This window comes from Lutra lutra, chromosome 2 (assembly GCF_902655055.1).
Source record: "Lutra lutra chromosome 2, mLutLut1.2, whole genome shotgun sequence".
Lineage (NCBI taxonomy): Eukaryota > Metazoa > Chordata > Mammalia > Carnivora > Mustelidae > Lutra > Lutra lutra.
In genome coordinates, this window is record NC_062279.1 from 40,188,750 (window position 1) to 40,202,752 (window position 14,003).

The window sequence follows — 14,003 nt, forward strand, 5'->3', positions numbered from 1 at the left end:
TTTTCTGTATCATACACACATAGTATTTGTATAATTAGGATATTAATTAATTAATTAATTAGAGAGAGTGAGGGAGAGCATGAGAGAGGAGAAGGTCAGAGGGAGAAGCAGACTCCCCGTGGAGCTGGGACCCGAGGCGGGACTCAATCCCACGACTCCAGGATCATGACCTGAGCCGAAGGCAGTCGCTTAACCAACTGAGCCACCCAGGCACCCCAGGATTTTAATTTCGAAAGACAAAAACCCTGTATTAAATTCTCTGGCATAAACTCACCATCCAAAAGAAAAATGTGCCCAAGAAACATAAAGGCCCTTAAAAGGTTAATATGGAGCCCTGGAGGCCAGTTCCCCAGACAGGGTCGAGGGGGAGGAGCTGGGTCTTCAGCTGTGGGTTACCTGCCCTTATCCACTGCGTCTAAGGGACTGTCCAAGAGCAGAGAGAACCATCTCCATAGCGAGGGGATCTAACAAAAACAATCCGTTCCGAAGTATCAACTACAAGCATTCGGAAAGGTCCACACGCGGGATGACGCGCGGGAAATATGGAGTCCCTCAGGGGCAGCGTCGTTCCCTCCACGGAGGCCAGGCACCCATCTCACACCTCCAGGGCTGGGGCCCCCGCTCGGGTCTCTCTAGTCTGCATCTCTATGGTACGAAGGGAGGAAAAACCGGAAGTGGGCCACCGTGGGGGTGTGGGAGGGAGCGAGGGGCGGGGCCGCGGGGGGCGGGGCTGCCGCCGCCACCTCCGCTGCGGACCGGGGCGAGATGGCCGCCACGGAGGGGGTTGGGGAGGCTGCGCAGGACAGCGAGTCCGGTCAGCCGGAGCCGCCACCGCCCCAGCCGCACCCTCCGCCGCCCCAGCAGCAGCAGGAAGAAGCTATGGCGGCTGAGCCCGGAGAAGCGGTGGCGTCCCCTATGGACGACGGGTTCCTGAGCCTGGACTCTCCCACCTATGTCCTGTACAGGTAACGCCCACGGCAGGGCCGCCGCGCCCGAGGCCCTTCCTCCCGAAGGCGGATGCTCCCCTCGGCCGGCGGTTCCGGGTCGGCTCCCCTGACCTCGGCGTGTGCGGCCGAAGTTTCCGCCGCTTCCTCGTCCGGTTGGCGGGGGTGGAGGGGGCACGCTCGGCGGGGTCCAGGCCCGCTCGGCGCCCTCGCGCTCTTTCCGGGGTTGCTGTTTCCCCGGGCCAGCCTGTCACCGAGAGACAGAGGCGGCCGGACGCCAGACAGCGTAGAAACTGCAGCACACCGGACCGCGCTCTCCCTGAGACTGTTCAGGTGTGATTCAGGAATTTAGGAAATCTCCCGCTCTCTTTCATGCTCACAGGGAGCTAAGCCCGATGATCGCACTGAGTCCCGAAGGGTTTGGGGGCTGTTTTAATAGCCGGGCAGGAAATAAGAGTTGAATATAAATAAGGTCCAGATTTGCTCGCTTTAAAAACAAGGTTTAAGGGCTTCCCCTGGTTTTTTCTGTTAAAGGGGACGGAGCTAGTATAAGATCTTTAAGGGCTGGGACTTTTACATTCAGCATTTTCTTTAAATATTTTAGCGCCTACTATCAGGCAGGCACCGGATTTAAGCTATAAGACCGAAAGGTATTTGTTAAACTCTGTAATCCATCGTTACATCACCTCGTGTATAATAGCAGTGGCATATAGTAAGCAGAGTTGGGTACTTTGTAACTTTCTTGCTTTTTCTCCCGAGTCTCACTCCTAGAAGTTCCTTATCTCCAGTTGGACTTGCAAAGACAATTGAGAAATGCTTGTATCTTATTTTTCTTTTGTCTTATTTTTTCTTATGTAGTTCTAGGTAAACCCATTAGAAGGCTTATTTGCCTTCTTTGATTTTATGAATGAGTGAAAGTCACCATCCAGATTTTGTTATTGAAGTTGTTTTACACATTTAATTTGGCTGTGGTAGTCCCATAATCCTCACACCTCCTCTCTGAATTGTAAAATATTCAGCTGCTTCAGTTGGCTAGGTCTGGTTTTTCAGTGACTATATGACAGCCTTACCTTTTTCATGCTACTGCCCTAGGCTCTAGGTCTCACACCTCAGGTAATTGTTTCCCTTGTATTTCTTCTGATATAGTGGACACAACTTAAGGATTGTCTGGATGCCACAGAATCTTTGCTGTCAATAGCTGATTGGTATAGAGAACTAAAAGACGGGTGTAAAATGAAAGTAATAAAAGAGTGGTTAAAACAAATTTAGTCCTATTAGGCATTTTGCACAGAAATGTCTATAGGCACCTATTGATGCCACTATGTTATTTTAGCAATGATAATGAGAAATAGTATTCATTGAATGCTTACTATATGCATTTATTTATTTATTTAAAGGTTTTTTTTTTCCTTTTTTTTTTTTTTTTCCATGTATTTATTTGACAGAGATCACTAGTAGGCAGAGAGACAGGCAGAAATAGAGGAGGAAGCGGGCTCCCCGCCAAGCCGAGAGCGGGATGCGGGGCTAGATCCCAAGACCCTGGGATCATGACCTGAGCCAAAGGAAGAGGCTTTAACCCATTGAGCCACCTAGGCGCCCCTAAATGTATTTATTATATGCTAAATATTTAAGTGTATAGTAATATTGTGTGTTTTGTATATTGATTATATGCTATATACTAATATATTCGTATGTATATGTAATATATTTACTGTGTATTTGCTTATTATTATACACATTTAAATGCTTAACATATTATCTATTTAATCTTTAAAACAGCCTTCTAAGGTTAGTTAGTAATATCATCTCCATTTTATAAATGAAGAAACTGAGGTCCATAGAGATTAAATAACTTTCTCAAGGTCACACAGGTGATAAGTGGTAGAGCCTACATTCTAACCCACACAGTTATTAGATTCCAGAGCCTGCTCTCTAAAGACCACCTGGACCACCTCTCAGTATAGTGAACTAATAATAGTGCTTACTTTGATTTTAAAATGTCAGTTCCGGGGCGCCTGGATGGCTCAGTGGGTTAAGCCTCTACCTTCGGCTCGGGTCATGATCCCAGGGTCCCTGCTCAGCGGGGAGCCTGCTTCCTCCTCTCTCTCTCTCTGCCTGCCTCTCTGCCTACTGTGATCTCTCTCTGTCAAATAAATAAATAAAATCTTAAAAAAAAAAAAGTCTCAGTTCCTAGTAAATTGTTACTCAACTTTTTTAAAATGCTAACTCCAAAAAGTCTTACTAGACCAATTAATTAAATAGATTTCTAATTTAAAACTATTCTGTAGGGGCGCCTGTGTGGCTCAGTGGGTTAAGCCGCTGCCTTCGGCTCAGGTCATGATCTCAGGGTCCTGGGATCGAGTCCCGCATCGGGCTCTCTGCTCGGCAGGGAGCCTGCTTCCCTCCCTCTCTCTGCCTGCCTCTCCGTCTACTTGTGATCTTTCTCTATCAAATAAATAAATAAATAAAATATTTTTAAAAAAATAAATAAAACTATTCTGTACTTACTGCAAAACAAGTTTTTCCACTTACATACAAACTTTAAATTTGAGAACTTTTGATTTATTAACTTATTTTAATGGGCAGATTATTCAGTTTATTTTTATGATACTTTAAAAGTTCAGGATGTAGGGGCCCTGGGTGGCTCAGTAGGTTAAAGCCTCTGCCTTCGGCTCAGGTCATGATCCCAGGATCCTGAGATCGAGCCCCGCATCGGGCTCTCTGCTCCGCAGGGAGCCTGCTTCCTCCTCTCTCTCTCTCTGCCTGTCTCTCTGCCTGCTTGTGATCTCTGTCAAATAAATAAATAAAATCTTTAAAAATAAATAAATAAATAAATAAATAAATAAATAAAAGTTCAGGATGTAAGGCAAAATGGCAAAACTTGATCATGAAGAATCCAACCATGATTACATTAAAATATTTATAAGTTACTGATATTAATAGAAGTGTAGTTGTTGGTAATTTTAAAAACACTGGAGTTCTTTTTCTTCTTATGTATTTGAATACAATCACTGAAAAAATATATATATTTCAGGGACAGAGCAGAATGGGCTGATATAGATCCGGTACCGCAGAATGATGGCCCCAATCCAGTGGTCCAGATCATTTACAGTGAAAAATGTAAGTTTATTTTTTATTAGGAAACGGTCTATAAGTTAAACTTAATAGCAGAGTTGAAATTGACAGTTATATGGTTAAGTAGATGACAGATTTTTGCCTAATAAAGATGTAAATGACTTAGGATAAGCTAATACTTGTTTTTTAATCATTCCTTTTCATGGTTAAACTTTTATTTTGTCCAAAGAGTGGACATATTCTAAATGTAAGTAATGAATGCTACATTATAATATGTAATAGGTACTTGTGATTGAACTTTTCGTTTATTGTTTAATCTGTACAAAAGATACAACATAAATGAGTTACTGTTTGATGTAGAATAAACTGGTTGCTGAAACTTGTGCATTTTGAAATATCTTTCAGCAATGAAGTGTTAGGCTCAGTCAGAATACAGTTACTGATATTAAAATGGGTGGATTATTTTCTTTGACAAAGTATCATTCTTTCATAATGAATGTCAGTGAAAATGCTTTGTAAATTGAAGGTCATTGCAAAAATTTATTGTTAGTTGTTCTTCTAAGAAAGGGTACATGAGTAAAATGGAATGCTAGTTTTGTGTTTTTTGTATGTGTATATATATTCTGATTTCTGTTGCTTGTGGTGGCCCCATAATCCTCAAACCTCCTCTGTGGGGTGTGTGTGTGTGTGTGTGTGTTATATACACATTTCAGTTAAAGCTTTGTTATCCAAGATCATTCTTTTTTTTTTTTTTTTTTTTTTTTAAACAAAAAGAGTTTATTGTTTTGGTTATGAAGTAATGCCAAGAAATGTTTGCAAAGGAAGAATGATGGTATGAAGCTTTGACTTACTGAATATAAAAATGTACTACTAAAAATAACATGTGGAACTGGTGCAAAAATAAATAGATTAATAAGAAATCTAAAAATAGATTAGTATAGATAGGAACGTAATATGTCATAAAAAGGACATCTTGTATGAAAAGATGGATTAATCAAATTGGTTTTGCAGCAGTTGTCTGTGCATTTGGATATAAACAAAATTATGTCCTTGTGTCTTACATGAAAATAAATTACAGATGAATTAAAGTTCTATTTTTTTTTTAAGATTTTATTTATTTGACAGAGAGAGAGAGAGAGAGACAGTGAGAGAAGGAATACAAACTGGGGGAGTGGGAGAAGGAGAAGCAGGCTTCCCGCCCAATAGGGAGTGTGTTGCAGGGCTCCATCCCAGAATTCTGGGATCATGACCTGAGCCAAAGGCAGATGTTTAACTAACTGAGCCCTGAATTAGGCACCCCTGAATTAAAGCTCTAAAACACAACTGTAAACATACAAGGAACAAGAAAATAATCTTTCTTTCTTTTGATGAAGAAGGTATAATTAGACAAGATGTAAAATTCAGAATTAAGGAAAAGATCAGAAGATATAACTGCATTAAAATGCAGAACTTTTACACTATGAAGAGAGATGATATGGAGAGATAATTCACTAGAAATAGAAATGTCTGGGTGCCTAGGAGCTCAGTGGGTTGAGTGTCTGGCTTCAGCTTGGGACATGAGGTCCTGAGATCCAGCCCCACATCAGGCTTCCTGCTCAGCGGGGAGTCTGTTTCTCCCTCTGCCCCTCTCCACACTCATGCTCTCTCTCTCTTTCTATCTCTCTCTTGCAAAAATAAATAAATCAATAAATCTAAAAAAAAGTTAAGAAAGAAATACCTGAAGAGATATTTAACTGCACTAGTGATCAGAGAGATGAAAACCACTTTCAGATTCATTAGGTACCTATAACAAAGATGTTGGAGAAACCGATAAAATCATACATTTCTCTTGGGGTTAAATAATTTAATAAAAGCTTTTTTTTTGCGAGTGAAAAGATTAACATATAAAATTCTTACATATAGATTAGAAACCATAAAGGAAAAGATAGAGAAATATGATCTATCAACCAAAAATCCATAGATGAATATATCAAAATTTAAAATCTGTACAACAGAAGACACCCATGAACAAGTTAAAAGGGAAGCAGTAATATGGGAAAAGATGCACCATATGAAACGGGATTGATGTTCAGAACTTTATAAGAAATTCCTACAGGAGGTTAAGGAAACGGGCAAACAAAAAAATAGACAAAAGCGTACATGAACTAGTAGTTTACAGTAGAGAAAATTCAATTGGCTTTTAGAGGGGGAGGTTTCTATTATCATTGGGAATGAAAGATATACAAATAAAATGGGAATGTTATTTCCCAACCATGCATTAAATGGTAAAAATTAAAACTATCTTATGATATCAGGTATTAGGGTATATGAACAGATCCATACATTTCAGATAGTAATTTTTATGTTTAGCCATTTTGGGGTTTGGTTTAATCTAGTAAAATTGGAAAATACTCCTATAATAAAACCTTGAGGGGCACCTGGGTGGCTCATTGGGTTAAAGCCTCTGCCTTGGGCTCAGGTCATGATCTCAGGGTCCTGGGATTGAGCCCCACATCGGGCTCTCTGCTCAGCAGGGAGCCTGCTTCCTCCTCTCTCTGCCTGCCTCTCTGCCTACTTGTGATCTGTATCTGTCAAATAAATAAATAAAATCTTTAAAAAAAAAAAACAACCTTGAAATACTGCATCCATTGATACGTTCTGGGTACACTCTGGCATATGATGTCAGAAGACATACTAGGAGGTTTAAGAACACACACTTTAGAGACACACCAACTGGTTTAAATTCTAACTTTACCATTTTACTGGCGCTATAACCTTGGACAAATTATTTAACCTCTCTATACCTTTATTTCCTCCTATGTAAAATGAGGGTAATAATAGTAACTATAGTTGACCCTTGAATAACATGAGGATTAAGGGTACTGACCTCCCTCCTTCCTGCTTAGTTGAAAATCCATGTGTAACTTTTGATTCCTCAGAAGTTTAACCTCTAGTAGTCTACTGTTGCTGGAAGTCTTACTATAATAACATAAATAGTCAGTTAACACATATTTTGTATGTTAAATGTATTATACACTGTATTCTTAAACTATGTGAGAGAAAAAGAAAATGTTATTAAGAAAATCATAAGGAAGGGCACCTGACTGGTTCAGTCAGTAGAGCATATGACTCTTTTTATTATTATTATTTTGTTTTAATTTATTTATTTGTTAGAGAGCGCGCAAAAGCAGGCAGAGTGGCAGGCAGAGGTGGAGAGAGAAGCAAGCTCCCTGTCGAGCAAGGAGCCCGATGTAGGACTCGATCCCAGGACCCTGGGATCATGACCTGAGTCGAAGGCAGCGGCTTAACTGACTGAGCCACCAGGGCGTCCAGAGCATATGACTCTTGAACTAGGCGTTATGAGTTCAAGTCCCTTATGAGGGTAGAATTTAGTTAAAAATCAGGGCACCTGGGTGCCTCAGTTAAGCATCCGCCTTCAGTTCAGGTCATGATCCCAGAGTCCTGAGATCAAGCCCCACATCAGCCTCCCTCTCTCTGTCAAATAAGTAAAAATTTTTAAAAAAAAGCTCTTAAAATTTTCATAAGAAAAATATGGTACTATACTGTATCCAAAAAATCTGCATAGAGGTGGACCTGAGCAGTTCAAACCCATGTAATTCAAGGGCCAGTACTTTTGAGAGAGAATAAATTATATATATAAAATAATAAAACAGTGTCTGGCTGAGAGTAATCACTATATATGTTAACTCTTAAAATTTGCAGCATTTTTTGAAAAAGCAAAATGTTGGAAGCCACGTATATATCTATGTTTTGGAAGATGGATAAAGTGTATCATTATCATACAGTTGACTACTAGGTAACCATTAAGAGGATCTAGATCTTTTATAGCATGGAGAGATCTCAGAAACAATGCTGAGTTTAAAAAAGCCATATAAGTTTTAGAAACTTTGAGTATGACAGTATATCAAATGTGTAATTTTTAATTATAAGAATATTTTAATATTGAAAACTACAGAAAAAAATCTAATGAATATAAAATTCTATTTATATAACCCCAGATTAACTTATGAGCCTGTCAGCCTGACATATATAACTGTAAGGCTGAGTATTCTGTTCCTGCTTGTAGAATTCTGGGGAAAAAATAGCATTCACATGTCAATTATGCTGTGTTCTTTATATGGAATAGTGGAAAAAGAGTGATGTAAATGTGTATATGTTAGCATGGAAGAACATACCATTGAGGAGGAAAATGCCAAAAAGGAAAGTATGAAGACTGTTACACCAATTTCATTAAAAATGAACAATGGGTGCCTGGCTGGCTCAGTTAACAGAGCATGTATCACTCATCTCGGAATCGTGAGTGACCCATGTTGGGCATAAAGATTACTTAATAAAGGGGCGCCTGGGTGGCTCAGTGGGTTAAAGCCTCTGCCTTCGGCTCAGGTCATGATCCCAGGGTCCTGGGATCGAGCCCCGCATCGGGCTCTCTGCTCAGCAGGGAGCCTGCTTTCTCCTCTCTATCTCCTGCCTACTTGTGATCTCTGTCAAATAATAAAATCTTAAAAAAAAGGATTAGTATCCAAAATATATTAAGAACTTGGGGCACCTGGGTGGCTCAGTTGGTTAAGTGACTGCCTTCAGCTTGGGTCATAGTCCCATAATCCCAGAGTCCTGCGATAGAGCCCTACGTCAGGCTCCCTGCCCCGCTGGAAGCCTGCTTCTCCCTCTCCTTTTCCCACTCCCCCTTCTTGTGTTCCCTCTCTTGCTGTGTCACTCTCTGTCAAATAAATAAATAGAATCTTAAGACATATATATAAAGAACCAAGAAAGCACATAATCCAATTAAAAAATGGACAGAAGACATGAATATACATTTTTCCAAAGAAGACAGATGACCAACAGACAAGATGCTCACCATCACTTATCAGGGAAATGCAAATTAAAACTGCCATGAGATAGGGCATGTGGGAGGCTCAGTCAGTTAAGTCAGGTCAGGATACCAGGGTCAGGCTATGGAGTCCTGCATTGGGCTCCCTGCTCAGTGGGGAGTCTGCTTCTCCCTCTGCCCCCCTCCCACTCCTGCTTGTGCACATAAAAACAAAAATCATAAAAACTACAATGAGATAGTACTTCACGCCTGTCAGAATGGCTAAGGTCATGATCTCAGGGTCCTGGGATCAAGCCCCGCATCGGGCTCTGCTCAGCAAGGAGCCTGCTTCCCCTTTCTGTCTGTCTATTTGTGATCTCTCTCTATATCAAATAAATCTTTTTAAAAAAGAGAGTGAAATAACCACTGTTAATATTTGGTATATAGCCTTCCACTCGTCTGTGATGATGTTTCCATAAAGTTGGTTTTATGCTACCTATATGTGGATGTGTATATGGTTTATATGTGTAGATACGTATATATGTAAACATACATTGTATATGTGTTCTAAGCATTTTGTTGTAACTTGAAAATTACTTGGGAGTTTGGTTCTTTTTTTTTTTTTTTTAATTTATTTATTTGACAGAGAGAGATCACAAATAGAGAGGCAGGCAGAGAGAGAGGAGGGAAGCAGGCTCCCCGCTGAGCAGAGAGCCCGATGTGGGGCTTAATCCCAGGACCCTGGGATCATGACCTGAGCCGAAGGCAGAGGGTTTTAACCTGCTGAGCCACCCAGGTGTCCCGGGAGCTTGGTTCTCAATGACTGCATAATGTTTCATAGTTATTTGCCACTTATGTTCTTCCTAATTTTATTCTGATATGATTTAAATTCAGATTTTAAAAGATAATGTTTAGAAGTAAGTAACCATTTTATGTCTCGGAATTGTAAAGAGCTGTAATTGTTCATGTTTTCTGCACTGTTTCAGAAAACAGTTAAAACTGAACTGTTTCTAAGTAAACCATATGTGTACATGAAATACATATATATATATGCATTATATATGTAATTAAGAAAATTTTTAATACAAAGTCATTAGAAGCTTAAAGCAGTGATTTTTATATAGCAAAATTGGAAACAATCCACATTGCCAATAGTAACAGAATGGTTAGGTAAATTAGGATATTTTGACATGGTTTCCATATATACCTATTAAAAGTTTTTAAACTGTCAGTATTTGGAAAATTGTATACTTTAAGAAAAATAGCATGTCCACATACATTTTTAGTTGTGGAAAAAAGAAGTATTGAGGAATGTTTAGCACATGTCTTTTTTCATAGTCTGCCCTGGGCCATAATCTGTTCTCTGCCTGAATCTTGTACTGTGTTATGAGGGCATTTCAGCTGCAGTATCTACTAGTTCATTGTGATTAGTGGCATGGTCTTTGATGTCAGACTAGATTTGGGTTTAACTTATTTTATTTCATTTTAAGCAATCTCTGTACCCAACGAGTGGCTCAAACTCAAAACCCCAACATCAAGAATCACATGCTCTATTAACTAAGCCAACCAGGCACCCCTAGATTTGGGTTTAACTTCTCTCTGCAAGGAATACTGACCCAGTGTGAACTTGTTGATCTCTCTCAGCCTCAGTTTGTCTTGTGGAAAATGGGAATACAACAGGTTACTATTTGCCACAGTCTAAGTTTCTTCAGTTAAGAGATTGGCAAAGATGAAAAATTTTAATATTGTCAGTGAGGATGTGGAAAAATAGGTTATTCAGACATTCTTGGAGGGAATATATGTATATTGATCAGATCTTTAATTTGGCAAAACCTGTCAGCATCAACAGTGCACATCACCTTGATGCAGTAATTTTGTTTGTAGGAATTTATCCTGTAGATACGTTGTATTTGCACATGTGCACGCAGTGATACTCAGGATGACATACAGTTTATATTCAGGATGGCAAAAGAATGAAACATTCATTTATAGGAGATGAGCTAGATAAAATTTGAGTACATTGAAATGCTCTGTAGCTATTGGAGAAATATGGTAAAACTTTATATTGGAATGCAGTTGAAAATTATGTCTTGTCATCCCTGTTCCTCAGTATATTTGTAAATAAGCGTATTTTTTTTTTTTTTTAAAGATCGAGGGAGAAGCAGACTCCCTGTGGAGGTGGGAGCCCAATGTGGGACTCGACTCTGGAGCCCCAGGATCATGACCTGAGCTGAAGGCAGTTGCTTAACCAACTGAGCCACCCAGGCACCCAATAAGGATATATTTTTAACTACATGAATAGCATGCTGCTCTGCACCTTACTTTTTTCACTTAACAGTCTTAGCAGTTACTCCATATCTGTGCATACCAGAGCAGCCTCAATACTAAGAACTGGGTAGTATGTCATTGTATGGGTGTACCATAATGGACTTAGCTCATTCTTTATCATTTGTTTCCAATTTTCATTTCCTTTTTTTTAAGCCAGTCAGTTTATCAAGGAGCGGGGTGTATACCAACTTCAGTGACACTGATGTTAGTAAGTTCTGATTAACCCATTACCATCAGTCCAGCCTTTTAAATTTTGTTTATGTAACCAAATACTCCAGTAAATTTCTTTGGATGCTTTGGGTACCTATGGAAGTTTATTTGTAAGAAAACTTCCTGTAATTGTAATTGTTGAGTCAATGAGTATGTAAGTTTTGCACTAACTTTAATAATGTGTGAGTGAAAAAAGCACCAGAACATAGAGTGTGATGTGATCTCTCTTTTTTTTTTTTTTTTTTTAATCTTTGTGCAGATTTTGTTTTTAAGTAATCTCTACATCCAATGTGAGGGTTGAACTTACAACCCCAAGATCAAGAGTTGCATGCTCGGGGCGCCTGGGTGGCTCAGTGGGTTAAGCCTCTGCTTTTGGCTCAGGTCATGATCCCAGGGTCCTGGAGCCAGAGTCCAGAGAGTCCAGAGAGCCCACATCTGGCTCTCTGCTCAGCAGGGAGCCTGCTTCACCCTCTCTCTTTGCCTGCCTCTCTGCTACTTGTGGTCTCTGTCTGTCAAATAGATAAATAAAACCTTAAAAAAAAAAAAAGAGTTGCATGCTCTACTGACTGAGTCAGCCAGACCCCCCCTGATGTTATCTCATTTGTGTAAAAAAATTAGAGGATATGTTTAGAACATATATTTGGAAGGATAACAGTAGAATCAGTTAACAGTGGTTGCTTCTTTGGAGAAGGACTGGGAATTTAGTTAGATGGAAATTTAGTGTAAACCTTTTGTAGGGTTTGAGTTGTCTACCGTTGTGTACATTGCTTTTTCAGTTATAAAACTGATCAAAATACAATGTGGGAAAACCAGGTAAGTGAATATATTTGAATATATTCTTAATTTTACTTTAATGCATAATTTAATGCACTCTTAATTTTACTTTAATGCATAACGTCTTTTAGAGATTTGGAGTCTGGCATGAGCCCCTGTACATATATATAAGCAGGAAGCACAGTTACCCATATATTGTGGCTGTGACACTAAAGCGTTCTCAGGGTGGCATTCACACAGTCATTTGACTTTCCTTTGCTTATTGTTATAAATGATACAAATTCAATATCCTTCCTTATAAGATATAACACCTTTTTGTATTATAGTGCTAAGTTTAAACAAGAAAGATAGTCCTAATACAGGTGTATGCTCTGTTCCCAGTTAGAGATGTTTATGATTATTTCCGGGCTGTTCTGCAGCGTGATGAAAGAAGTGAACGAGCTTTTAAACTAACCAGAGATGCTATTGAGTTAAATGCAGCCAATTATACAGTATGGTAAGTACTACTTACCATTAATATTCCCTGTTTAAATGTCTAATGTTTTAGTTCAGATGGCTCTTTTTCTTAACTAAACTTTGTCATCATAATAATAATTCACACTGCGAGTTTAAAAGTCAGAGACTAAATGAAAAATGCCAGCCTCTGTCCCCTTCCTTTTCACTACCAGGGTCCCCTCTCCAGAGGTAAGAACTCTTAACTACTTTTTCCCAAGATAACCTATATATTCTAAATATGCTAACCCACATTTTACAGTATTTCAGAGTACAGTCCTTTTAACAGATTGTCTTTTTTTTTTAGTTTCATTTTCTTTGTGCCAGTAAGTAATTTGTCTCCCAGGCTCTCTGATATGTGTAAAATGTGTCATTACTGCTGAACACAGGTAATCCTTCAACTTCTTTTTTCCTTCCTCACCAGTGTGGGTGATACTTCACATCTAGTATCCAGCTCTTTCATGCGTTTGACCCCCTGTCTCCTTACCTGACCTCTTTCTCTTTCTTGATTTACTCTCTCATTTTATCGACCACATCCTTCAGTAGAAGAGAACTCATAAAAGGATGGGTGGGAAATCGTTTGTGAGATTTGATATATTGAAAAGCATTGTTAGTCTCTTCTCAACTTTATTAGTAGAATTCTATATTAGAAATCATTTTGCTTCAGAAATTTAAAACTGCTTTTCCATTTCCTTTAGCTGCTATTGAGAACACTCTTGTTATTTTGTTCAAATCTTTAGTTAAAGTCCAAAGAATTTTTTTATGTCCTTGATAATTCCTTTTCTCTTTCCCTGTTTTTTGTTTTTTTTTTTTTTCTCTTTCTGGAATGCTTTTTTTTTTTAAGTCATATGTGGTACCTTTTTAATTGCTTTTTCTTATTTTCATTTCTTTTTTCTTTCATTTATGTTTGAGATATTTCTTCAGCTTTATCTTCTGATTTCTATCTGCACTGAAAAATTTCTACTTTCCCAAGCTCTTTTCTGTTTTCTGAATATATTTTTTTTTGATTTTTTTTTTTTTTAAAGATTTTATTCATTCATTGGACAGAGAGAGATCACAAGTAGGCAGAGAGGCAGGCAGAGAGAGAGGAGGAAGCAGGCTCCCCACAGAACAGAGAGCCAGATGTGGGACTCGATCCCAGGACCCCGGGATCATGACCTGAGCTGAAGGCAGAGGCTTTAACCCACTGAGCCACCCAGGCGCCCCTGTTTTCTGAATATATTTTTAATAGCATCCTGTCTTTTATTTCATAGGTGTGTGATGTATTTTCATTTCTCTGTGTGTTTGTTTGGTCTCTTTTTTTCATGTAAATATTTTTTTCAAATCCTTGATTCTCCTTTCAAACTTAAGATAGAGCAGAAAAAATCCTGATT

The 14,003-nt window shown here is 39.1% G+C and overlaps 1 protein-coding gene across 2 annotated transcripts in view; it reads left to right on the top strand.

The window, feature by feature from the left end:
• The first annotated feature begins 719 nt into the window (after positions 1-719).
• The window catches only part of FNTA (farnesyltransferase, CAAX box, alpha), a 29,271-nt gene continuing 15,987 nt past the window's right edge, over positions 720-14,003 (top strand). The window contains exons 1-3 of one of the 2 annotated variants that reach the window (XM_047717243.1): positions 720-965; positions 3,979-4,064; positions 12,520-12,634. In XM_047717243.1, coding sequence (XP_047573199.1) covers positions 766-965; positions 3,979-4,064; positions 12,520-12,634 — 401 coding nt within the window. In that variant the 5' untranslated portion in view covers positions 720-765. Of the gene's footprint in view, positions 966-988; positions 1,278-3,978; positions 4,065-12,519; positions 12,635-14,003 lie in introns of those variants that run through there. The other variant, XM_047717242.1, reaches the window with a different exon arrangement.